This window comes from Triturus cristatus, chromosome 2_1 (genome assembly GCF_964204655.1).
Source record: "Triturus cristatus chromosome 2_1, aTriCri1.1, whole genome shotgun sequence".
NCBI lineage: Eukaryota > Metazoa > Chordata > Amphibia > Caudata > Salamandridae > Triturus > Triturus cristatus.
The window spans coordinates 962,533,283-962,560,641 of record NC_140581.1 but is presented as its reverse complement, the minus strand read 5'-3'; the positions used below and the strand labels follow the sequence as shown (position 1 = coordinate 962,560,641).

Here is a 27,359-nt window from a genome sequence, read left to right as displayed (position 1 = left end):
TTCAACATTACTAAAGCAGGAGGTAATCTCCCTCCTACAAAAACAGGCAATAGAACACGTTCCTGTCAATCAACAAAATATGGGGGTCTACTCCCTATATTTTCTCATACCAAAAAGGGACGAGACTCTATGACCTATTCTAGATCTCCGGCCCCTAAACACATACATACACTCAGACCATTTTCACATGGTAACACTTCAGCAGGTACTTCCGCTCCTCTCCCAGAACGACTTCCTCACCACACTGGACTCGAAAGACGAATACTTCCACATTCCAGTGCACCATGCTCACAGAAAGTACCTCAGATTTATAGTGGACGGACAACACTACCAATTCAAAGTGCTCCCGTTCGGAGTCACAACAGCACCACGGGTATTCACCAAGTGCCTGGCGGTGGTGGCGGCACACTTGAGAAGACAGCACATTCACGTCTTCCCATACCTAGACGATTGGCTGATAAAAGCCACTTCATACAATCAGTGTGTACGTCACACCGCCACCACAATCGGACTACTTCACCAACTAGGCTTCACAGTGGACCACCAAAAGTCCAAGCTACAACCATCCCACATAAAACAATACCTCGGTGCCACCATAGACACCTCAAAAGCGATAGCCTACCCCAATCCGGCCAGGATTGCAAGCTTTCAGGCTTTGCGACAAAAATTCATACCTCAACAATCCAGCACGAGTGTTCATGCAACTAATAGGGATGATGGCCTCTTGCATTTTCATAGTGCCCCATGCAAGACTCCAGATGCGTCCTCTCCAAGAGTGCTTAGCGCGCCAATGGAACCAGGCCCAAGGTCAACTGACAGATCTGGTGTTGGTAGACGGTCGCACCCATCGCTCTCTGCAGTGGTAGAACACCACAAACCTTTCCAAAGGTCGACCGTACCTGGACCCGGTTCCCCAGATAATACTAGCAACGGGCGCATCGCTTTCCGGCTGGGGAGCTCACCTATTACACCTCACCGTGCAGGGCACATGGACGCCTCAACAAAAGTTACTCCATATCAACCATCTGGAGTTACTAACAATCTTTTTAGCCCTAAAATCTTTTCAGACACAGATTTCAGGCAAGGCAGTCCTCATTCGCACAGACAACATGACGGTCATGTATTATATACAAAAACAAGGCGGCACACACTCTCCACAGCTCTCTCAATTAGCACAGAGCATATGGAGATGGGCAATTCCCCACAAAATCTTTCTCCTAGCTCAACATGTCCCAGGAGTCCAAAACACCATGGCAGATCTGCTCAGCAGACAGACACAACAGATCCACGAGTGGGAACTTCACCCACAGGTTCTTCATCCATTCTTTCAAATGTGGGGTATCCGCAGATAGACCTTTTTTCCACCCACGAAAACACAAAATGCCCAAGCTTCGCCGCCAGATACCCACACCCATTGCCCAAAGGAAATGCGATATAGATGAACTGGTCAGGCAAATTTGCGTACGCTTTTCCGCCTCTCCCACATATTCCATTAGTGGTGCGCAAACTACATCAACACTCCCTCACACTAATCCTAGTAGCTCCAACGTGGGCCAGACAACCGTGGTACACCACGCTGCTGGAACTCTCACCAAAAACTACACCTCTCACCATGCCTCCTAACCCAGAACCATGGAGAGATCAGACACCCGGACCCAGCTTAGCTCAACCTTGCGATCTGACTCCTGAAATCCTAGAATTTGGGTACCTAAATCTTCCCCCTGACTGTATGAACGTCATCAGAGAAGCTAGACGACCTACCACTAGAGCGTGCTACGCTGCCAAGTGGAAACGATTTGTTGTTTATTGCCATAACAACACCATCAATCCCCTGGACGTGTCCATTCAACACATCATAGGCTACTTACTCCACCTACAAAGGTGTAATTTAGCCTATACGTCCATTTGACTACACCTCGCAGCAATTGCAGCTTACTTACAAAACAGGCAACATCTTTCACTCTTTAGAGTACCTGCCATTAAAGCCTTCATGGAAGGCCTAAAAAGAATAATTCCCCCCAGAGTACCACCCTCACCTGTGTGGAACCTAAATATTGTTCTCACAAAGCTAATGGGGCCTCCCTTCGAACCTTTAAACAAATGCGAACTGCAATTCCTAACATGGAAAACAGCTTTCCTTGTAGTCATCACTTCCCTTAGAAGGGTCAGTGAGATACAAGCACTTACCATACAAGAACCTTTTCTTCAAATGCACCATAACAAAGTGGTTCTCTGTACCAACCCAAAATTCCTACCTAAAGTCATTTCCCCTTTTCACCTAAACCAATCTGTAGAACTACCAGTATTTTTCTCGCAATCTCAGACAGTTGCAGAAAGGGCTCTGCACACGCTGGATGTCAAACGAGCCTTACTCTACTACATCGAGAGAACACAATCTTTCCGCAAGACCAAACAACTGTTTGTCTCTTTCTCTTCACCACACAAAGGCAACCCCATCTCAAAATCAGGGATAGCTAGGTGGATTGTAAAATGCATTCAGATTTGCTACCACAAGGCAAAACGAACGCTATCTGTTCCCCCTAAAGCCCATTCTACAGGAAAGATAGGGGCTTCCATGGCATTTTTAGGGAACATCCCATTAGATGATATCTGCAAAGCAGCTACATGGTCAACACCGCACACTTTCACTAAACACTATTGTGTAGATGTGCAAACTAAGCAACAAGCTACGGTGGGCCAGGCTGTACTCAAAACATTATTTCAAACCACTGCAACAGATACCGGTGTTTGCCGCTAAAGTTGGAAACTACTATATAGTATATACATAAGTGTGTAATCTGCAGCTCATATGCCTCGAACGGAATATGCTACTTACCAGTATGCATCTGTTCTTGGCATGTAGAGCTGCAGATCTACACACGCCCACCCGCCTCCCCGGCTACCTGTATCTGTTCCAGTTTTATCTTATTTAGATACACACATGGTTTTCTTCACTGTTATTACTACGCTCCATCTTTCCCTGCTGGCGAAAAACAATCTGAGGATGGAGCCGAAGCCCATGCGCAATACGATCCAAAGGAGGAGTCACCGACCTCGTGACTTCCAAAGACTTTCCAAGAGGAAAAACAAACTGCAAACATCCGGGCCCAACACCAGATGGCGATCTATGCAAAAGTGTGTAGATCTGCAGCTCTACATGCCAAGAACAGATGCATACTGGTAAGTAGCAGATTCCTTACTTTAAGACTAGGTCTTCGCCTTCAGTCCTTGGTAAATACTCACTCTTTTGTCCTTCAGTCTCACCTTTATGACTATGGTCCTCAGATTTTCACATCCTGGAGTTATGGTTAATACCTCCAAAACTGGATGCAAGATTCTTTTCATGTGTTGCAGCAACAAAATGAAATATGCTTCCTCGGTATCCAAGTCTGAACCTTTTGGAAGGCATTGAAAATCTAGTTGTTCAGAACTCTCAATATGTCTTTTTTACACCGAATCCTTAGTATTGAATTCCTGGACATCCAGGACACCTGGTTGAGGTCCCTGGTGAGATTTGCAAGACTCAAGTCATTCATTCATAATACCCTCAGACCCATGGCAGTTGCTAGCAACTCTTACTCCTTCACTGGTTATAATAGTCATAATCCACCCCCATTTAACCACCCTGTTGGTCAAGGATAGGTTTAAAGGTCTAGTCCTCAGCAGGCCAGATTGATGCAGCATTCCCCTCCTCTGCACTATGGCATTCACCGGTCATCCTTTGTTAAAAAGAAGACCCTATAGATTATCACATGCACAATATCTAACCTTCTGAGGTTCCACACTTCCACCAGGGTTTAGACTTGTGCTTTACTGTATACAATAGGGCTTTTAGAAATTCAAAACCTGCTATTCAAACATATTCAGACCCTCACCACTCCCTGCTCTGTTATACTTCCCTGGACCAGGTGTCAGTGCCAAAGCACCTTTCTCCTAGCATTTGTTAATGACTGGATCATTTTCATTGCTGGCTCCAAGGGCTTTACTCAGGGATTATGGGTTTCCCCCTACTGGAAGCACCTTTAAGTAAATGAAGAAACAAGGAATCATCCACTGCTGGTACGGAAGACCTGCAGTGAATACTGCATAGACTTTTCTATCAGCAGCAGTCATCTTATTTTAAATAGCCCTTTTTATACTGCATGATGTAGCAGTACACCACAAATTAGAACTGGAATGATAAACATATTGTAGGAAGCTGGCTCTTTTTAGAGTATAACAAAAAGAGGTATACTGTGCAAAGAGTCCAGGTATCCCATATCAGTGGACAGGAGCTTGCTGTAGCAATCCTAAGGTGCTCTCTTAGGGGATAGTGTGGTTGAGCAGCTGTAGGATTATCAGAGAGGAGTGTTGGACATTTGATGTATACACACAGCCAATAAATGATACACACAACTCAATAAGGAGATCCACACCAATTTATAGCAATAACACTACACCAAGATCATCAAAATCAGGTGGGTACGTTTCTAGTTTTGAATTTTTATAGGTTTAAAATGGACACAGTGCAGTTACTGAAGGGTTCATGTTACCCAAACGAGGAAAGACATACACTGCATACAGCGACGTACGGAACCAGTGTCCTGGACTTGAGGTGAGTATGTGAAAAGCTCCAAGGCAGCACCAACAGGTCACTTTGGGCAGCACTGGGGTGGCCGGATGCAGAGGTGCTTCTCAGCCTCGAATGCCCAATGTTATCCTATGGGTGGAAACATATACTGCATTCAGGCACTTCACGGTGACTTACGGGACTAGTCTCTTGGACTTAAGGTGAGTATTGGGCAAGGTCCAAGGCCACACCAACAGGTCACCTCAGGAGGATCTGGATCGTCCGGGTGCAGATGTGTGTTTCTGCATCGGGTGCCCAATGTTATTCCATGGGAGAAATAATATACTGCATTCGGGCACTTCACGGCAACCTATGGGACCAATCTCCTGGGCTTAAGGTGAGAATGGGGCAAGGTCCAAGGCCACACCAACAGGTCACCTCGGGTGGGTCTGGGGCGTACAGGTGCAGAGGTATGTTATGGCATTGGGTGACCCTTTCACTTTGATGGGGAACTGTCCAGTTGCAAAGAGGCAGCAAGCTAGGACTGCAAGACCAGTCAGGCTGAACCAACAGGGGAATCAGGTCTCCTGATGCGTGAGGATGTGGGGACACCTTTGGTCCGCTTCTCCTTGGGCCAGGGCAGCCAGGTGCAGAGGTGTTCTGAGGCATCAGGTTTTCATCACAGGAGAAACTCACTGTAGAGTGGGCCTGCATAAATAGGCTACAGGCGGAGGTGAGTCCATTGTGGGAAAATCCAAGGTGGACATTGTCTCTTGAGGTTCGTGGCCCACGCTAGCAACATTGGCCCATTTTAACTTGGGCTAGGGGGCATGAGTGTAGTGGTGCTTTCCAGTGTCTGGTTTACAGTGGTCCCGAGTCCTCACAGTTCTTTTGGAGTGCCTGCAGGATGCAGGGAAGAAGCTCTGCTTCTCCGCAGACGTTCCTGGGTCATTGTTGAAGGCAGACAGTCTTTCCAGGCTTTTGGAGGCACAGCAGCTACAGGAAGAGACGACTTTGGCGCAACCTTTTCTTCTTGCGGCGCTTCGGTGTCCTTCTTCTTCTTAGGTCGGCAGGATTTCCTGAAGGCAGGGGCTCCCCTAAATACTAGATTATGGGGTGTCAGGGAAGTGTAGGGTAGTAGCCAATGGGGTACTTACCCCTTGGGTCACTGCGCCCCCAATATGACCACTTCCTGTGTAAAGTGGGCATAACCCTGTCCCAGAGTTCCTAGTTCTGCCATCACCAAGATGGCAGACTTTTAAATCTCGTATCCACATCAGGTAGCCTGAGGGTGAACACGCCTCTCTCACTACCACTTTTTCTGCCTGTCCAGGCACCAAATGGGCCCTTGTGAGGGGGGTTGGCATTCTCTCACCTCTAAGAGAAGCCAGATTTGCACACCAAAGGCAGTGGGCTCTTTGAACTCCCTGCTGCTGATGTACTGATCATCCTGTTGGATAGGAGTGTAAACACCTCCTGCCAGAGCAGGCTTTGTTCCTGACCTCCTGGAAGCATAGGCCCTCACCCCTGGGGTCAGAAACTCATCTGTGGTGGCACTTGGTCAGAACCAGTCAGCCAGCACACTAGTAGTTGGTAGGTTTATAGGGGGCACCTCTAAAGTTCCCTCTGGGTGCATGTATTTACAAATCCAACACTAGAATTAGTTTGGGTGGTTACTAATACAAGATGTTTGATACCAAACATCTTTGATTTTCGTGAAGCCATCATGTAGCTGGGGAATTCTTTTTTGACCAGTGTCCAGCACATGTACTTACAATGGCTTCCCTGGTCACTTGTACTGGCAGTAATTGAACTGGCCAGCACAGGGGTATATCAGCTCATGCAGTAATGCCCACACTTGTTGTATAGTGCACTCTGGCTTACGGCTGTAAGGCATGCTGTAGGGGTGACTTATGTATAGTTCATGCAGTGTCTGCAGGCATGGCACGCAAGGCTGTGTGCGATGTAGTGTTTTCGCTTTTGTCTACACAAAGACACGCAGCCTGCAACAGCAGTCTGCATGGGTTTGGTGTGGGGTCTCTTAGGGTGTCACAATTCATGCTGCAACCCATAAGGGACCCTCTTTAGTACTCTGTGTCTTAGGTAGCAATGGTACAGTTTTCTAGGGACTTGCAAAGGGTGCTAAAGCTATTGGCAATTGGGGTACAATTGCACAGTTTAGGAAGAGAGATCTGGCCCTGGGGACCTGGTTAGAAGTAATCCAGTGCACTTTCTGTCAAAATTTCATGGAATACCAGGCAAAAAGTTGGTATGACTATGTCAAAAGAGGCATTTTCCTACACATATGCATTGAATAAAATATTGTTCAAAGCCTTCCTCATTCTGTGCAAAGAAAATGTGATATTGGGAAAAAATGTTATGTAATTTATGTACCTGGTCAGTCTTTTTACTATGCTCACCTGCGGCTCATATTATATCTAGAATGTCACAATAATTCATAATTTTTGTTAGTAGCTAATGTATTGTATGGGTTCATTTCCAGGTGCTAGCAGATCCTCTACACCAGCTACATTAGCATCTAACCCGTCCACTTGTCCCATTATTCCTGGTTGTGAGACTACTATTGATATCTCCAAGGGACGTACAGGCCTCGGATTGAGCATAGTTGGAGGAGCAGACACTTTATTGGTGAGTAAGGTATACTACATTATTCACTGTTTTATACTGGGGCACATAATCATGTTGTGTCCTCCTGAAAAAACGTAAAGCTTTGGTGTTTTATCCACCAAAAATATCTTAATTTAAACCAAACGTATTGCCTTAAACATAAATAATTTTAGAACAAAATTGGTGTATTAATTCTCCAGTCTTTTTTGGAATAATTTCTGTGGTGATAAAAATAATCAGTTGCACAAAGTGATAGTATCTATAAGGATGTCAACTCTCTTGCTGAACTAATTGATGAGCATAGTATCACTCCCACAGAAGTACCAGCATGTCCTAGTTCCAGATCTATTGTCTTACAAAACCTGTGCATCTGAGCATAAATCAATAAGTGAAAATGTCCACTTAAGGTAAGTCCATACACACAGGGAATATCAGTTTACCCTAAAGTGATCTTTAATACTAAGAAGCTACTGGTGAGGCATTGCTAAATCTAAGTACACACCCAGAAGAACGTTTTACACTAGTAAACAGTCTGGTCAACATGGAAACACTTCTGTTCGAGGCATATGAGCTGCAGATTGTACACTTAGCATAGATCGCCATCTGGTGTTGGGCCCGGATGTTTGCAGTTTGTTTTTGTTCTTTGGACAGTCTTTGGAAGTCACGAGTTCGGTGACTCCTCCTTCGGTCCGTACTGCGCATGGGCTTCGGCTCCATCCTCAGATTGTTTTTTTCCGCCATCGGGCTCGGATGTGATACTTCGTGCTACGGCTTCGAACTTCTACGGTTCCAGCCTCGACGGAAAATCCTCGTTTATTCGAGTTTCTTCATCATCATCTTCATCTCTCGAAGCGGCACTTTTCTCCATCCCGTACATCGGCACCGGCCTTCGGGCCCTCCTCGACTCCGGTCCCAGCCGATGGAAAGGACTCCGTTCAAAAAGTGCCCAAAATGTGGGTCTAAATTTCCCCACACCGACCTCCATCAGGTGTGTAACCTTTGCCTCTCTCCAGAACACGAGGCTAGAGACTGCCCCGCCTGTAAGTCTTTTCGATCAAAGAAGACCATCCGGGATCGAAGAGCTCGACGCACCATGGCGCACTCAAAGTCCGCAGCTCCACCGGACATCTTCGGAGACGGCGCCGAAGCTTCGGGGCAACTACACACCGAGCAGGAGGACGACGTCGTCAGCGCTTCCGAGGCCGACGACTCTGACGTGGAGGACATCACACCGGCGCAGCGGGTCGTGAGTACTGTACCCCCTCCCACCCCCGCGCCCAAAACCAAAGAGACTCCGGTTACACCCTCGCCTGCAGGCCTGGGCAAAACCAAGCACACAGCTTCTATCACCCCACCTTCGGGCCCGGTGTCGAAGCCTCAGAAGTCTCACGGCAGCTCGGGCTCGAGCCAGCCGACGCCTGGTGCCGAAAAACACCATCCGGCACCGAAGAAAGTGATACCCAGCTCGACTCCGAAGCCACCGGTGCCGAAGCCTGGACTCTCGGTGCTGACAAAACACAAACACAAATCTGTCGGCACCGACGCGCCGGCGCCGAAAACTCCTTCGACGCCGAAAAAACCGGAGGTTCCAAAAAAGCATGGCGCACAGAAACCATCGAAACCCTCGGCTCCGAAAACATCGGCGCCAGCGGACGATTCGGCGCCACTGGATCTCTTTACACCAGACCCTTTGCAAAAGACTCTATTTAAAGATCCAAAGACTGGGCTATTGACTTTAGTTGTCAAGAAAAGACGACTTGACACCCCGGCTCCTCCTCCACCGCCCAAGCGGAAGGACTCTGCTACTTCTCCTCTCAGAGTGCCCTCCCCACTACCTCCTCCTCCGCCTCCTCCACCTCCTCCACCCCCTCCCCCTCCCAGGTCTCCGCCACCCTTACCTTATCACTCCCCGACCCCGTCCCCAGATCCGGATTTCGGGGATCCACACTATGACCCAGCGGACGCCCCAATGGACCCCACTCCACCGGGGACCCCAGACCCATGGGAAGATTACCATAACCCTGACATACCTGATATGCCTCAGGACGACCTATACCCATCCAGGCCGTCTCCTCCAGAGGACTCCTTAGGGTTTCATCACTTAGTGCAGAGAGCAGCACACTACCATGGGGTGGACATGCATAGCGAGCCAGTGGAAGACGACTTTCTACTGGACACATTTGACATTCAGGACAAGTCCACGTCTATCTTGCCCATGCTTAAAGGTGTCACCAAGCATGCTGCAGAGGTGTTCAAGGACCCTGTCAGGGCCAGGGTATTGAACCCTAGAATAGAAAAAAAGTATAAGGCGGCACCCACAGACCCTGCATACATTAAGGGCCCTGCTCCCTTAGATTCCCTAGTTGTGTCCACAGCTAGAAAGCGGGCTAACTCCCAGTCCTCAGGAGAAGCCCCACCGCCAGATAAGGAATCCAAACTTCTAGACGCGTCTGGCAAACGCACTGCCTCCCAAGCTGCAAACATGTGGCGCATTGCAAATACACAAGCGCTACTTGCGCGCTATGACAGAGCACACTACGACGAGCTTGAGGCTCTTATGCAGCACCTCCCCGAAAAACACAAACGCAAGGCTCATGACCTCATACAGGAGGGTAAACTAATTACAAACACCTCCACTAAGTGTGCCCTCGATGCAGCCGACACTGCTTCTAGAGCCATAAATACCAGCGTCCTGCTTCGTCGTCATGCCTGGCTCAGGATCTCAGGATTCAAACCTGAAGTCCAGGCGTCCATACTAAATCACCCCTTTGACCAACAAACTCTCTTTGGCCCAAAGGTGGACGAAGCATTAGAAAAGATGAAAAAGGACACAGACACAGCAAAGTCTATGGGGGCACTACAATCACAGGCCCCCAAACGCTCCTTTCGACACTCATCCTTTCGTGGCACAGGCAGAGGCTACTCCACCGATAGCGCCTCTACCTCCTACAAGTCCCCTCCTCAAAATACCTTTTCAAAGGGCAACCAAAGGGGTGGTTACAGAGGCAACAACAATAAGGGCAGAGGCAAAACTAACACCACCCGTTCTGCAACCCCGCCCGCACAATGACTTCCCTTCACTCCCCCCAGACCATCCCACTCCGGTCGGGGGCAGACTACAAAAATGTATCCACGCATGGGAATCCATAACATCGGACAAATGGGTGAACCAAATTATTCGGTCAGGGTACTGTCTCGAGCTAACATCTACCCCACCCAATATCCCAACAAGGCACCGTCCAATGTCTCAAGAACATTCCACACTGCTCAAACAGGAGGTGCTCTCCCTCCTCCAAAAACACGCTATAGAGCAGGTCCCCGTCAATCAGCAAAATCTAGGGGTCTACTCCCTGTATTTCCTTATACCAAAGAAAGACGGGACCCTGAGGCCCATTCTGGACCTCCGGCCTCTAAATGCGTACATACATTCAGACCATTTCCACATGGTCACCCTACAGCAAGTCCTCCCGCTCCTCTGTCAGGGAGACTTTCTCACTACCTTGGATCTGAAGGACGCATACTTTCACATTCCAATACACCCTTCTCACAGGTTCGTGGTGGACGGTCAGCATTACCAATTCACGGTTCTCCCCTTCGGGGTCACCACCGCACCACGGGTGTTTACCAAATGCCTAGCAGTTGTAGCAGCACACCTCAGGCGTCAACATATTCACGTCTTCCCTTACCTGGACGACTGGCTCATAAAAGCCGCGTCCTACAACCAATGTGTGCAACATACCAACAGCACCATTCAACTGCTCCACCGGCTAGGCTTCACGGTGAACTACCAAAAGTCCCACCTCCTACCATCTCACACAAAGCAATATCTCGGGGCCACTATAGACACCTCCAAAGGTATTGCCTATCCAAACTCAGCCAGAATCGCAAGCATGCAAGCCTTGCGCAAAACATTCCTTCCTCAACACTCTCTTCCAGCAAGAGTGTTTATGAAGCTCATAGGAATGATGGCGTCCTGCATTTTTATAGTGCCCCATGCAAGACTCCACATGCGTCCACTTCAAGAGTGCCTAGCACGACAGTGGAACCAGGCCCAGGGTCAGCTGACGGATCTGGTGTTGGTGGACGGCCGCACCCATCACTCTCTGCAGTGGTGGAACACCACAAACCTTTCCAAAGGGCGGCCGTTCCTGGACCCGGTTCCTCAGGTGATTCTAACAGCGGACGCATCGCTCTCCGGCTGGGGAGCGCACCTCTTACACCTCACAATGCAAGGTCTATGGACGCCACAGCAAAAATCGCTCCACATCAACCATCTGGAGCTCTTGGCGATCTTTCTAGCCCTAAAATCTTTTCAAAAACAGATTTCGGGCAAAGCAGTCCTCATTCGCACAGACAACATGACTGCAATGTATTATATTCAAAAACAGGGGGGGACACACTCTCCCCAGCTCTCCCGCTTAGCCCAGAGCATATGGAGATGGGCAATTCCTCAAAACATCTTTCTCCTGGCACAGCACGTTCCAGGCGTGCAAAACACCATGGCAGATCTGCTCAGCAGACAAACGCAACAACTGCACGAATGGGAACTGCATCCACAAGTTCTTCGCCCATTCTTCCAACAGTGGGGGCATCCTCAGATAGACCTCTTCGCCACCCACGAAAACAAAAAATGCCCAAGCTTCGCCGCCAGATACCCACACCCATTGTCCAAAGGCAATGCGATATGGATGAACTGGTCAGGCAGATTTGCATACGCCTTTCCACCTCTCCCACTAATTCCATTAGTGGTAAGGAAGCTACAGCAGCACTCCCTCACACTCATTCTGGTAGCCCCAACATGGGTCAGGCAACCGTGGTACACCACACTACTACAGCTATCAGTGGTACCACATCAAAAACTGCACCTGTCCCCATGCCTCCTAACCCAGAACCATGGAGAAATCAGGCACCCGGACCCAGCTCAGCTCAACCTTGCGATCTGGCTCCTGAAATCTTAGAATTTGGTTACCTTAACCTTCCCCCTGATTGTATGAACATTATCATGGAAGCCAGACGTCCTACCACTAGAGCATGCTATGCCGCAAAGTGGAAAAGATTTGTAATTTACTGCCGTAACAATACAATCAACCCTTTAGATGCATCCATACAGCACATCATATGCTATCTGCTCCATCTTCACAGGTGTAACCTGGCATATTCATCCATACGCCTACACCTGGCAGCGATTGCTGCTTATCTACAAAACAGACAGCATTTATCACTCTTCAGAGTGCCCGCTATTAAGGCCTTTATGGAAGGCCTTAAACAAGTAATTCCTCCCAGGGCACCACCTTCCCCTGTATGGAATCTAAATGTAGTTCTTACACGGCTAATGGGTCCACCCTTTGAACCAATGCATAAATGTGAGCTACAGTTCCTCACCTGGAAAACAGCTTTCCTCGTAGCTATCACTTCCCTTAGAAGGGTTGGTGAAATACAAGCGTTCACTATACAGGAACCCTTCCTACAAATACACCACAGCAAGGTCATACTTCGCACAAATCCGAAGTTTCTGCCCAAGGTCATTTCCCCCTTCCATCTCAATCAATCGGTGGAATTACCTGTCTTTTTCTCGCAACCTCAATCTGTTGCAGAGAGGGCCTTACACACACTCGATGTTAAAAGGGCTTTGCTGTACTACATACAAAGAACGCAACCCTTCAGGAAGACTAAACAATTGTTCGTTTCCTTCTCTCCACCACATAAAGGCAACCCCATCTCTAAATCAGGGATAGCTAGGTGGATTGTAAAGTGTATACAAATTTGCTATCAAAAGACAAAAAGAACATTATCTGTTCCACCTAAAGCCCACTCTACTAGAAAGTTAGGGGCTTCTATGGCTTTTCTAGGGAACATACCCTTAGATGACATCTGCAAAGCAGCCACATGGTCAACACCGCACACCTTCACAAAACATTACTGTGTAGATGTGCATTCCAAGCAGCAAGCTAGTGTGGGCCAGGCTGTACTAAAGACACTTTTTCAAACCGCTGCAACGGATACCGGTGGTCGCCGCTAAGGTTGGGTACTGCTATATAATCTATGCTAAGTGTACAATCTGCAGCTCATATGCCTCGAACGGAATATGCTACTTACCAGTATGCATCTGTTCTTGGCATGTAGAGCTGCAGAGTTGTACACGCCCACCCGCCTCCCCGGCTACCTGTATCCGTTCCAGTCCATCTTATTTAGATACAACACACATGGGTTTCTCACTGTTATTACTACGCTCCATCATTTCCCTGTTGGCGAAAAACAATCTGAGGATGGAGCCGAAGCCCATGCGCAGTACGGACCGAAGGAGGAGTCACCGAACTCGTGACTTCCAAAGACTGTCCAAAGAACAAAAACAAACTGCAAACATCCGGGCCCAACACCAGATGGCGATCTATGCTAAGTGTACAACTCTGCAGCTCTACATGCCAAGAACAGATGCATACTGGTAAGTAGCATATTCCATCCAGTAGACCCCTTTAGTCGATATCTGTACGGAGTTGACTGAGGTTTCCACAAACAAAATATAAATGTTAAAAGAAAGTATTTAGGTGACTAATAAGCAGGTAAAATTCCTGCTATGTATTATTTAGATGTTCATAATCTACACATATATAATTGGGAATGATCATATAATTGCTGAGAAGATCTGGATCCACATTCATCAAATAAATACACTTTTCTGATGGATTCTTCTAACCGCAGAGCCCTGTCTTTGTACCCCAGGTGTCAAACTGGATCCAGAAACTTTAAAGCAGTACTCCAGTGCGCTGCAGGTGGCATTGTGCAGCTGTGTGCTGTCATTGTTCCACTCTTCAAGAGATGAGCAGAGCCTCTTATAACCTCCTCCTATGAGCGTGGACATCAGTTGCTTTCTTTTTGAACCTTTAGACCCAGATCCAGAGCTACTAAGTGGTCTTTTTAAGAATATGTTTTTAAAAATTGCACCAGTGTCAAATGGAAGCTGTCATCAGGGTTCGATCAGGGTATTGCAAACCAATGTCTGTGACAGACCCTCACGAACAAAAGCAACTGATGTCAGCACACATGGGTGGTGGTTATATGGAGCTCCTGTACTCACTTCCAAAGCAGACTGATATTGACGCAGAGCTGTACTGTGCCACCTACCGGTGCTCGTGAACACTACTTTAAATTTTCCGGATCCAGTCTGATGCCTGAGGAATATTCTCGAAGTATTTGCAGTTAGAGTATCAACCTGAAAGATCATTCCTGAAAACATGTAACATGTTCATTTGTCTTCCAATCTAAATGCCAAATTAATTTGAGGAGCCGCTTCGTCAGTAACTTACTTGATTGCTCTAACCTCCAGAAGGCCCTGCACTTCGCACCAGTAGGCGACGTTGCTGTGCGCCCAGGGGGCATATAAAACACCTTGCGGCACCCGCTTCGCGGGAGCCGCTTCGTCATTAACTTACTTGATTGCTGCCATCGGAAGGGGACTCTAACCTCCAGAAGGCCCTGCACTTCGCGCCAGAAGGCGCCGACGCTGTTGCTGTACGCCCAGGGACCATATAAAACACCTCGGGGCACCCGCTTCGCGGGAGTCGCTTCATCAATAACTTACTTGATTGCTGCCACCAGAATGGGACTCTAACCTCCAGAAGGTCCTGCACTTCGCGCCAGGAGGCGCCGACGCTGTTGCTGTGCACCCAAGGGGTCTATAAAACACCTTGCGGCACCCGCTTCGTGGGAGCAGCTCCATCAATAACTTACTTGATTGCTGCCACCAGAAGGGGACTCTAACCTCCAAAAGGCCCTGCACTGCGCACCAGGAGGCGCCGACGCTGTTGCTGTGTGCCCAGGAGGCATATAAAACACCTCGCGGCACCCGCTTCGCGAGACGCATGCAGGGACGTGCCGGGCCAAGGGCGGGCCCGTCTGCGACCATCAGCGACAGGAAGAGACTGGGCTGTGCCACCCCTCTGAGAGCCGCTTCATTGTTAAACTGTGCGGTAAGCCTCGCTGTTTGTGTTGCAGGCCTCATACCTTCTGATTGGGACTTGTGAACTATTAATTCTGAATCTCTGTTAGCATATCCTGGGTTCAAATGTTTTAAGAGTATGAGTAGGCGTAAAGGTGCTGCTGGTACCTTAGACGCCTTTATTATTAGAGCAGAATCCCTTCTAACACATGAAATACAATTAGCAGAGAGGCGCTTGTCACTTGATCCCGCTAAGCTACCTACACATAGACAAACTAGCTCACCTAATCTGAATGATACACCACAGCCCGTTCCCATTAAGCCCATTAATTACTGTTCATAACGAGCCAACATTACCTGCTTTGCCTCTCACCTTATGCCCCCTTGACTGCTGCACTAGACTACCCAAGCAGACCAGGCATGGCAACTAGTTTACGTGTCCCGAGGTCAATAGAGGAGCCTAAGGAGAAAGAACAACGGACAAAGTACAGACAAAACATTGGTCTTAGGAAACCTAAAACAAAGAAAGTAGGGGGGCCTTGGCCTTTGACTAACTCAAACTACCATATTGATGAACAAGTTGAAATGCCCCAAAAATCGATTAGCACGCAGACAGAGGTAGACCCTGCCCTGCATTGCCTATCAATGAAAGAGAGCGCCGGGAACCTAGAGCGCATTATAGCATTGACACTAGAATCTGCATTTGGGTCAATGCTAACACAGATTAATGAACTCATGGATAAGAAATTTAGCATAATGGACACGAAGATAGAGCAGTTGAATATTGCCATGGGACAATTGAAAAGTAGCAGTGGCACCGCCCATTCGGATGCCATCGAAGGGGCACGCCAAGTAGAAGGACTGCTAACATACATTCAAGGCAGAATGAGTAATGTGGGTAGAGATATGCCTATGGTTAACCCCATGATAAATCTGAACAACAGGGGTGGAAGCACATGGGGCAGATCACAGGATTCACATGATATTCAAGGGGGATTACATGACAGACACTCTGTACATCCAGGTTCCAATCTACCTGAAATCTATACTGGCCCGACAGTAATATACAGCCCTAAAAGTACTAATTTGACACCAAACACTGATGTCCTAAGCTTACCACCTGCCGTGTGTCCCTAAGCGCTAATCTTAGCTGGGGTCCCTACTCTCAAAAGAGAACAGAAAGAATCTTGGTCCAATCTACGGAACAAGACTGTTGATTGGTTAACCAAATTAAAAAAATTCAACCCATTAAATATGAAAGATATCCTTATGGTTCGTAGGGTAGGGTGGGTTGGCGAATCCACAAAGAATATAAAAGGCGACTGTGTGGTAATAAACTTCCGACGGCCCTATATGGTTCGAAGTCTATTAAATATGCATGAGGAGATGTCCCCCCAAAGCACCTGTATTTGTGCTCTTCCTCTAGGATATTTTTATAGACCACCACCTGGGAACACTGTCAATGATGACAACACCCCTGTTGACCTTTCAAATAGGTTCCAGGAACTATCAGTTTTAGACTCTTTAGATTGACAACAAAATGCTGTACACCATGGAAACAATGTCCGTGTTACTACCCAGATCAATGGCAATATGAACCAGACACGTTCTTTAAATATACAGGGCCTATAAGTGTCCCAGTGCGCGCTAAATATTGCTGGGATTCAAGAGTTAAATAAACAAGAGGGGGTGGTGGTTAAAAATATCTCTCCAGTCATCCTCTTAGACCCTTCCTCTGATTCTATGATTAAAAACGCCACTGTAACCATAACTAACTGTAATATGGAAAATGGGTTACACCCAGACACAGGAGTTAACAAACAGTTGGAAGTACGCCTTATTTCGTGGAATATAGCGGGGCTTAATAGGAACCTTAGAGATATATGGAATGGCATGAATATATAGAACAGAGTGATATTTGCCTTCTGCAAGAGACCTGGGCATTAGAAACCCCCCACAGAGTTGGGTTTAAGACATTTAGTGTGAATGCCAGCCCATCGGTTAGAGGCAGGCCATCAGGGGGCTGTGTTATATGGGCAAGAATTACTCTTGAAATTGGCTTATACCGTCAAAGGATATGGTCTGTGTGAAAATTATCACATGGGATGGAAAAGGACTATATTTAATTAACATCTACAATAGACCAAGCCCAGCTACAAAAGAATATTTAGTAATAGAACAGCTTGACTCCTTCTTAAACACACTTGGGCCAAAGGCAAGGGTAATTATTGGGGGTGACCTAAATTGCAACTTTGAACCAGTGGCGGGTTTTGACAACCTCTTTGAGGATGAAGATATGGCAAATAATATTCCTGCCGTATTAAGTAGTAAGATAGTGCCGTACACTGTAGCAGTTGCACAAATTATGAAATTAACCTCAGGGCAGGGACTAAGAGCTTGCAATGGTCGTTTACCTTCGGACAGACCAAATGCATATACATTTTGTAGAGGTAACTCTCAGAGTAACATAGACTATATAATGGTATCGATGGAGTTCTCCCCAAATGTCCTTGATTTGATAATAGACTCCAAAACCGAGAGTGATCATCGACCCTTACAATTGACATTATCAGCTCAGCTTTTTTTCTTAACCTCCTTGAGCAGCGAAAATAATAGCACCTTCACGGACGATACCCTAGTGAGCAATAACCGTCGAGCTCTAAAGTGGTCTTACATTTTAGGAAATAGTCAGTCTATGATAAATATCTAAACTTAATCAGTGCGGGTAAGTCTAAGAACCAGTTAGGTTTTTGGAGATTAATAGCAAAAGGCAACAAGATAGGCAGGTATTCCAAGGACCTCTTTCTCGATGCCAATACTTGGGAGATCATTTTACCCGCCTCTATGCAGCAGTTGAAAGTAAGCAATCCCCTACTATCGATGACTTGGCATTTAATTTAAAGGCATATTTTAAATAGATTAAACGATTGGATTGAGGAGAACAATGTGCTTTCGAAATTCCAAGCAGGATTTAGAATCAAAACCAGTACAATTGATCAGGCCTTTAGATTTATATGCCTATGCTGGAAACATATAAATCTAAGAAAGGGCCACCTCTATATTCCTTTTGTAGACCTAAAGGCAGCAATCGATCTTATAGCTCGAAACTTACTTTGGGATTCGATGAGATGTCAAGGGGTGCTAGGTGAACTACTCGTGCAAATAATAAGACTACACGAGGATAATTTTGCAAAAGTAAGATGGGGCCCGAGGGGTGAACTCACCAAGGCAATCCCTGTAAGAAGGGGTGTACGTTAGGGGTGTGTATTGGCACCTACTTTATTCTCATTGTACGTAAATGATATCCCTAATTATCTGAATGGTTGCCCAAATGATGCACCTAAGTTGGGGGGAGACCTGGTGCCAGCTCTTTTATTCGCTGACGACACCATATTAATATCACAAACCACAAAAGGACTACAATGTTTAATGGATTCTTTCCATACATACTGCACTATGAAAGGCCTTGAAATAAATTCCAGCAAAACCAAGTACATGGCAATAAATCCACATAGAGCCTTCAAAAAGAATTTAGTGCTAAATAACCAAAAATTAGAGTATGTGCAAAGTTTTAACTATCTGGGTATAACCCTAGATAAAAAATTATCTTGGAAGCCACAATTGGAAAAAAGTAAGATAATTTTGCTTCAAAATTCCTTGCCGATAACAAAGAAACATGGGAGCAGCATTTCAAAAGCGGTGTTCCCCGCTTTGGAGGTATTTATACATAAAGCACAATCAGCCTCTCTTTATGGGGCTGAAATATGGGGGCCCTACTGTAAAAATAATTTTGAATTGTGGGAAAACAAATTATTTAGAAAACTATTAAGCCTCCCAATTCGAGAACCGCTAATTCCGATTATTATGGACTTAAATGTTAAACACACTGATCAACATGCCTTACTGAGACCCCTTCTATTCTGGGTGAAACTTTGGTCAACCATTGAACTGACACATTATAAGGGAGGTTTAGAGGAGATCCTGAAGATTGATCAGAGCAGGAATATCCCATGGCTCAAGCATGTTTCTTCCTGGTTTATGAAGTTGGGTCTACCTCACTACTGGGAATGTCCAACTCAATTGTCATCACTTTCGAGGAAACTGATAAAATCTACTTTTTGGGCCTACATCCAAAACAGTGTGTTACACAGTTCGATTACTGGGTCACTAACAACAAGGTTCCTTCTCTTCAAAGATGTAGCAAGCTTTGAGCCTTTCTTGGATGCCATATCTATATATATGAAGTTCAGATATGGCGTGCTACAAACAAATGCAAACAAATCAAGATGGGTTAGAAACCATGATGGAAAAAGCAATGAATTGTGTGTATTATGCCAAGGTGAGACTAAAGAAAATGATTTCTATGTACTATTCTTCTGTCCATTATATGACAAACCCAGGAAGAAATGGATTAAACCCGTTTGTAAAAACATGAATGCTAGGTTTTGTCAGGAGGCAGAAAGAATATTGAAAACAGCTACATCCCGACCAATTGTTTTCAGTGTAAGTAGATATTTATTCAATGTAAGTCTCATAAGGGCTAAAGTCGGGTTGAAGTTTTAACAGCTTATGGCCATGTTTATTCAAGGCTATGTTTTTAGTAAACCTTGCACATGCACTTTATGTTCTAATGGTGGTACATGGAAAACTGTGATTTTGCATTTGCACTAAAAGGTATCTGTAGTATTTTGAAGTTTATATATTAACCTGATGGGAAAGTACAAATAATGGAAGAAGATGTTAAGGATTTTATATTAATGCTTTTAACTTAACAAATGCCTGGTTTTAATGTATTTATTTCAGTGTATATGTTTTAATAGTACAGTGGGGATAGGTCATACCACTGCCATTTTTTTTTATTAATGCCCCTACTATGCTGAATTGTAATTGACATATTTACATCAACTGTATTTAAATAATTGAAAAGTGATGTACAATGTATCTTTTATGGTTTTAATTAAACCAAAATAAAGAATATTTGAATTTGAGATAGGAGAACATTTTGGAAAGGTTTTAACTTATTTTTTTCTGACAATGAGCATCATGTACATAATACTTTGGATGACCTTGAACAGCTGGCTGTTCCTCTTTGGGCTGACCTCATTATGCAGCATCTGAACAGATTCCATTTTTCTCGCAACTTTTAGTGGGGCCAGCCCGCGCTTCTTCAATCCTCTGACCTCCCCCATTGACCCCTTTCCTCTAAATGTTCCCTCTTTTGTGCATTGCCTTATCCTCCTGGATGTATTCTCTGTCTGTGCCCAGGTCCCACATACTCCTGTCTGAACAGCCCTTCAGGGCCGCAATACTATGAATTATTGGCTTCCTGCTTGTGTGTGTCCCTTGCTGGTGCATTAAATGAATGTAGCGCTATTGCTGTCCAGTCCAACACATCTTCATACATCTTCTCATCAGCCCTTGTGTCCTCATTCTTATCTCTTTCACCAGGGCCCAACATTTTGGAATTTCGAATTCCATTTTCAATGACAATTCTACTCAAATCATGAATAAGAACACTTTTATTCATAATCCTGGCCCTTCAGTGTACATTTTTACTACTGACTTTGGGTTTACAGTGGCTAATTAGTGTTCCCCTATACCAATAAACTACACTGTGAAAATGATACTGGGCAATATAGATCTTCTGTTACTTTGCCTTTATATGTTACATACAATGTCACTGATGACTGAGAAAAACATTGCACTTTATTTATTTCTCTAATGACTGAACTCTTATTTGCTATAACACCCAGCTTCCCTACCTTTGGACACACAGGAAAAACACTGGTATATCCCTAGTGGCTGTGGATCATTAAGTCTGCATATCACAGGAAAACATACATCCAATTGTCAAGCCAGTATGAACACTACCTTTGTCTCATTAGCATGTATCCCAAGTAAACATAAATATGCTGTGGGACCAGAACCATAGCCCAAAATGTAGACACCCCTACATTTACCACATTTAGTTCTCCCACATATTACTGGGTCGAAGGTGGTGTTAAATCTCCTCTGACCCAGGAGGTGGTGTTAAATCTCAGTTTCTTGAGGCAATGTATCCCATTCGAAGGACACTATTGCCATGGGAAGTGCCTTAGCCTGATTATAAGCATTGGGAACTGTGAATGTCAGACAGCTAGGGCAGCTACATCTACTTTGTCCTTCTGAGAATAAAGCTGCTGCAGTGAGCTCTCTGACATGGTCAGGGCTCACCTGGAATTCCATCTGGAGACTTACCACTGCATTTATTGCAGGTGCACTAGAGAGTTATTTTTGTTGGAACAGCTAAGGTCTCAAATTCGGTGGCCATTGGCCTTACAATCAAAGCACCAAGCCTTTATGGGATCCTAGTTCTTACCTTGATGCCCACCCTGTTTAGGGTCCAGCTTCCTGAACAGGTTATTGGGGACCTTTAGAAGAATTTGTTTTTATCTTTTGACTGGTCACCATATTTCCCTTGGGGGAGCTTAGCAACCCCTTTCTTTTGGTCACCCCGACCATGAGTGGTATTAGCAACCCTTGTCTCGACTAGTCTCCCTTTTTCCACAATTCGTGAGGAGAAAGTGGACCTAGGTCTACCAGGTACTGGTGTAATTTCTCAGGAACACAATTACTGAACAGAAGCTCTTTCATAATAAGATTATAGAGCCCATAATAGTTTTGCACATTGTTACCTCTCAACCAGCCACCTAGTGTTTTCACTGACAGTCTACAAAATCTACCCAGAACTGACTTTGGGTTTTTCGATTCTCCCTGAAGCAGAGAATTTGGGGATACGTGTCCACCCCAAAAGATAATCTTTTTGCCCCCCACCCCTGCCCGGAGCAAGATTACGCATTTGTCCCCACCAGGAAGCCGAAAACCCACTAACCACCAGGGATTTCATATTAAAACAAAAAAAGGTGTTGTGGTGGCCCATCCTAGCATAGAGCCTTGACCCCACCACACAGTGGGCAATATAGTCTTTCTGCCCCCAATAGACGGGGATTGTCCCGGAAGGAGGATAGGGTGTAGAAAAGAACACTAAACACCAGTGATTTTACTTCAATAGAAACAAAAATGTGATGGGGCAGCCTACATGGCATCAGCCATACCCATACACCTGAGAGTCTTTTGCCCACCTGCTGCCAGGGAGGTGAAGGCTCACTAGACAACAGAGATTTCAACCTGGAGCAACAACAATGGTTAGGGCTGTCCCACTCTGGCATTGAGCTGAATCCCACAGTTTTTCTGTCCAAAGGGGGCAGAAATTGAGTTTTTCCACTTTTATCACCCAGGAGCCAAAAATTCCTAGACACCAGGGATTTTACATTTCGGTAAAAAAGAGGTGTGACGTCCCGCCCTGATTTTCAGCCAATTCCTCCACACCTACAGAGACAACCCAGTCTTTCTGCCTCACCGGGGGGCTCAGAGAGGGGGTTTGCCCCACGGGGTCAGAAAGCCCACTGGTTGTGAAGAATATTGTTATGTTATGTTATTATAATTTGCAAAGCGCAAACAATTACCTGAAGGTGTGAAGGAGCTAGCACTGTGGAAGAGGAGAACAGAAAGCCCCAAGAGGAGCTTACTTAAGAAAAAGCCAGGTTTTCAATGCTTATCTGTAGTGAGTCAGCTGTGGAGTGGCAGATTATTCCATTCTTTATGTAATAACGAGCTGGGTTCTCCCCAATAATGAGGTCAGTCTCCACCTCCATCCTACCACTAAAGCGTCAACAGTCTTTCTACACTCTTGAGAACTGAAAGAATCCCCAACCATATGTCAAGTGAGAGGAAACTGTCTTCTCGGTGCAGATTTTTCATGTGGGCCAGCAGAGGGTGGGGGGGCGTGGGATAGCCAATTTTGTACCAATTGCCATGCTGAATTGCTGCACTATTCAGGTCTGGATCAGCTGCCATCTAGGGAAACATACCAAACCTAATCTTTTATGAAAACGAGACACCCAGAGTAGTCCATTGTTCTGTGACTAGTGTGGATCCCATGACAATTATTTTTACCCGGAAGGCCTTGTAAACCTCAAATTATGGCTAAAAAAAGAAATGTGTTTTCCTTGTCATTACTGAGAGCGAACGTTCCAGATGCTATAGGGATCTGCAAGGTTCCAACCACCTTGTGTTTCCACAGCTCTGCCAAAGAAAATGGTATCCCACTTTTGTGGGTGGGACTAGCGCGTTCAAGAGGAACATATCAAAACAAGGACCTTGCAAAGTCTCCATGGTCTTCGCATGGTCCCTGGTTTGTTCTGTTCCTGTTGTGTGCGCTAGTCCCAGCCACACAAGCAAGGTTGTGTTTTTATCAAGAGACGTAAAGGAACGCAGCATAGCAGAAATGTTGCTTGCTCGCAAGAGCCTTTCCCTCAGCCTCTCTGTTTTATATGTACATTTTTTTATTATCTTTCGGTGGCCATCTTATGTTTTTCTATTTTCCATGTCTGTGTTTTTTCCCTTTGTTTTCTGGGTCACCATAGATATAGAAAAAAGAGTACTGGGACCTGTCAATTCTTTGGTTCCCCCTACTTTTTAAATAAAATAACAATTATTCTTATAATCATTTTTTTGTAGTTTTTCATCTACTGATTCTTTTTTCCATGAATATCATCTGGTTTTCATGGAAATGGGCGTTCCTTCTTTTGCCTGTTCCCCAAAATGAAATTTCTGCAGACTGGTTTTGACATGCTACCATTTTCCATTATAGGAAATGGTCCGTGTGAAATAGTACAAATTACTGATGTTCCCTGAATGGATCTATACAACTCGGTTGAGATTCTTTCCAGGACCCTCTCTAGGACCCTCTCAGACCATTCACCAGTGCTTGTGCTGCGGCACCAGGCAAGTGGAGTACCAAGTCAAATCATATTTTGATATAAATACTGGTTCCATTTCTGAACAAGCTACTGTCTTGCAAATCCTTTCAAGCATTCATCAGAATATGTATTGCGGAGGAGTGCAGGATGTAGCATGGGGTGCCTAGTAGGCTACGAAATATGCTGAAGGTACTTAAGGTGAAGTTTTAGGCACCTAGCGATAGAACAATACAATGTCGGCTAAAATCAAACAGGATTAGGAGTCTTACGTGCACCCTTTAGGGGCAAAGGATTTAATTCCTTGACCGTAGATTAACTACTAGAACCTACGGTGAGGACAGAACTTCTGGGCGCAAAATTGCTTCACTGATAGTGGCACTAAAATATATAAATCCACAATAACTACCATTGTAATAGACAAAGGTGAGCCACTGATTAGTGAGGAAGCTGTCCATTCTGCATTCACAGAATAATACAAGAGGAAACATGCTGTAAACAATAGAATTCATACTGAGCAGTTTAGACATTATCTGCATAAGGTATGCCTTACTGGATTGATGGGAATCAGAGGACAAAAACAAGCCTATCCTTACGTACCACTGAGAATGAAAGGTGTTCAGGATGTGTGCAGCTGGAGAGTCGCCCAAAATGAAGTGCCTGTCATGCAAATTTAATAAGGCCAGTGGTGCTGATCTGCCTTGATTCAAATGACCACTAGTGAAAAGGCACTCTTCAGCAGGAACACTACCTCTCTGGAGTCTCTGTTGATGCCTGAGTGCTATAGTTTGTTTTAACCATATCATCCCTGAAAACCACAGTTCATACCCAGAAGATGTTGTTTCTGCAAGAACTGGATGTTGCCTGGCAAATCGAAGTACCACCCCCAGTGTTTTTTTGTTTTTAAGCCGGTTCATATTCCAGGACAATACATAGTGCTCACCTATATAACATAGGAAGTATTACTGTATTATGTATCAACGTATCTTGCTTTGTGCCAAGCCATTTACAGTAATCGAGAGTACTGGAAGCAACATCAGTTATTGGCTACATATCCAACCCCCGCATTCGTCCTCCCTATACCTTTTACAGTGATTACCCTTAACTTAACCTTTTGGAACTAACTAGCTTATATCTCTTTGTGCACCCTTTAAGGATGTCACCTGTAGCCATTCAAGATCCATGTAAAAGAGTATATCAGTTTATTTTCAAACTGCATGGACGCCTGCGTTGCCCGTCTACCAATATATGAGGCCATTGTGTCTCGATACGGTGGCTTACCAAAATGCCTGGGTGTGTCCTCCACCCAAATCAGGAAGTTATAGAGGAGCAATAAAAAGATGAAGATACAGTTGTAGAATGAACAGTAATTGTAACCGCAGAACGTCTGTTGTTTCAAATTTCCTCTCACCTGCAGTTGGACGCTGGATGAAGTCCCTAGTGCGCCTTTACATGTCTGCTCTCCAGCTGATTGAAATCCAATAAAGTGAAGGTTATTTCTTCTGGTGTTGCCCTGTGTGCCCTCTAGCGGGTTCCTCCGGTGTCTTTGTGACTCAGTGGTAGTTTCTGCATAGATGTTCTGAGGCCTTTCACCGAGTGTTCAAGCTGTCAAATCCAGCCCTCTGCTTGAGTCTCTCGGTCTATGGCATTTCACAGGGACTGTCTAAGGAGGGCAACTACCATCCCCACTACAACGATTTTCAACTCTAGTGCCGACCTGGACATGTGGGTCACTTGGATTATCATTGCAATTGAGAACTATGTGTCGTCTGTGATCTCTGGTTGTGGTACTTGCACTCCTTCCACAGATTGGGATGCCTTGATCTTTGATATTGTCATGAATATATTCATTTTCTCTTGAGTGCTGTTAAGGGTGGGTTTGTCCTTCTCCATCTTGACTGACGTTCGGCAGCAAGAAAGGGAGTGGAAAGTAAGAGGGAGTAGGAAAGCTTGTTAGCGCTGCCCAGGCCAGAGGAGGAGAGCGGCCTAGGTTCCTAATTCATTGGAACCACATTTGGCTGTCCCGAAGGTTTGAAGGTCTGCACTTCAATTGTATCTGCTGCTACAGGGCGAATTGTGGCCCCAGTTCCAGTCACAATAACCCCCAAGGAACTCCCCTAAGTGAGATTTTATAGCCTCAGGATTAGGAAATACCCCCCCCCCAAACACACACACACCCACCCACCCAAGAAGATTTCACTTTGTCATTCAGGACTGAATTTGGAAGTCAAGAGGCTGGTAAAACATGATCTAGCAAGCCAGGTGCTCAGCCCAAGACCCACCCTCCTCCTTTAGGTCTGTATGGCAGTTGTATCTTAGCTAGGTAGACACTTGGGTATTCCGACTCCCGAAGTGCACGCCACTCTAGTCCCATCCTTTGGTCACTGGACCTGTGGATCAGTTTTCAGTCCAAGGCAAATGGTGGGAGTCAAAGAGGAAAAGTGGCACTTCTCCTCATTCCAGGTATTCCTCTTCATGAGATTTGGTGTCTTATAGTTCAACCCCCCATCTGTCACTCCCAGTGATGCAGGTATGGGGCACACTTTACAGGCATGCCCCAGCCAAAGGACATGTTGGTGGCAAAGGAGACTGCTTGGAAGATTCCTACCAGGGCTTTCTCGCCAAATACAGTCCACAGGGCCTCCTCTGTATGACTTACTCCTTAATTAGGGGCTTCTGATTCAGTTTCTATTTGTGCTGATAATCTGTGCACCCTGCGGGCACTGCATCTTGATGCACGTGACCCAGCAGTCTCCCACTTGCAGCAATCTGCTCTCTCTGTTCTGCCTCCACCTAGACCCTCCGCCGCAGCTCCTCAGGACCACTGATCCATCAGGAGGGTCCAATGGGTCTGCCTGAAGTCCTGGCAGTGATGCAACAGGCCGCCTTAGCATTTTCCCTACTTGTGACCTACTCAGTGGGGAGCACGCGCTGATGACGGTTAGGGTAAGTGGTCAGCAGGAGTTGCCACCTCACTTTTGTGGCTCAGGAATGCTCCTTTTTCACACTAATAGCGACCTACTGTATGTTATGTTATGTTAATTTACTCTTGTATAGCGCATATACACCGACAGGTCTCTTAGCGCTCTGGAAGAGGGAGAAAACATAATCAAAGAGGCGTACCAGGTCTTCAGGTACTGGAGGGACTTTAAGCCATGTCTAAAGCTTCTCTGAAAAGGAAGGTTTTTAGTTGTTTCCGGAAAGGGAGAAGTCTGGGTTCTTTCCAGAGATCGCCGGGCAACTGATTCCAAAGTTGTGGCAGAAGGACCGAAAAAGCTCTCCCTCCTTTGGCTGTGGTGTTAAAGCATGGGCAGGTCAGCCGGCCGGCTTCCGCTGAGCGCAGCGCGCGCCCTGGCACATATTTGAGTAAGCGTTCTATTATGTACCCTGAGGCGTGTCCGTAAAGAGCTTTGTGGGTAATGCACAACCCCTTAAACTTCCCTCTTTG

The 27,359-nt window shown here is 45.8% G+C and overlaps 1 protein-coding gene across 1 annotated transcript in view; it reads left to right on the top strand.

The window, feature by feature from the left end:
• Positions 1-27,359, top strand: part of MPDZ (multiple PDZ domain crumbs cell polarity complex component) — a 798,673-nt gene that overhangs the window by 586,491 nt on the left and 184,823 nt on the right. Inside the window, exon 39 of the mRNA XM_085633687.1 lies at positions 7,053-7,198. Coding sequence (XP_085489813.1) covers positions 7,053-7,198 — 146 coding nt within the window. The remainder of the gene's footprint in view (positions 1-7,052; positions 7,199-27,359) is intronic.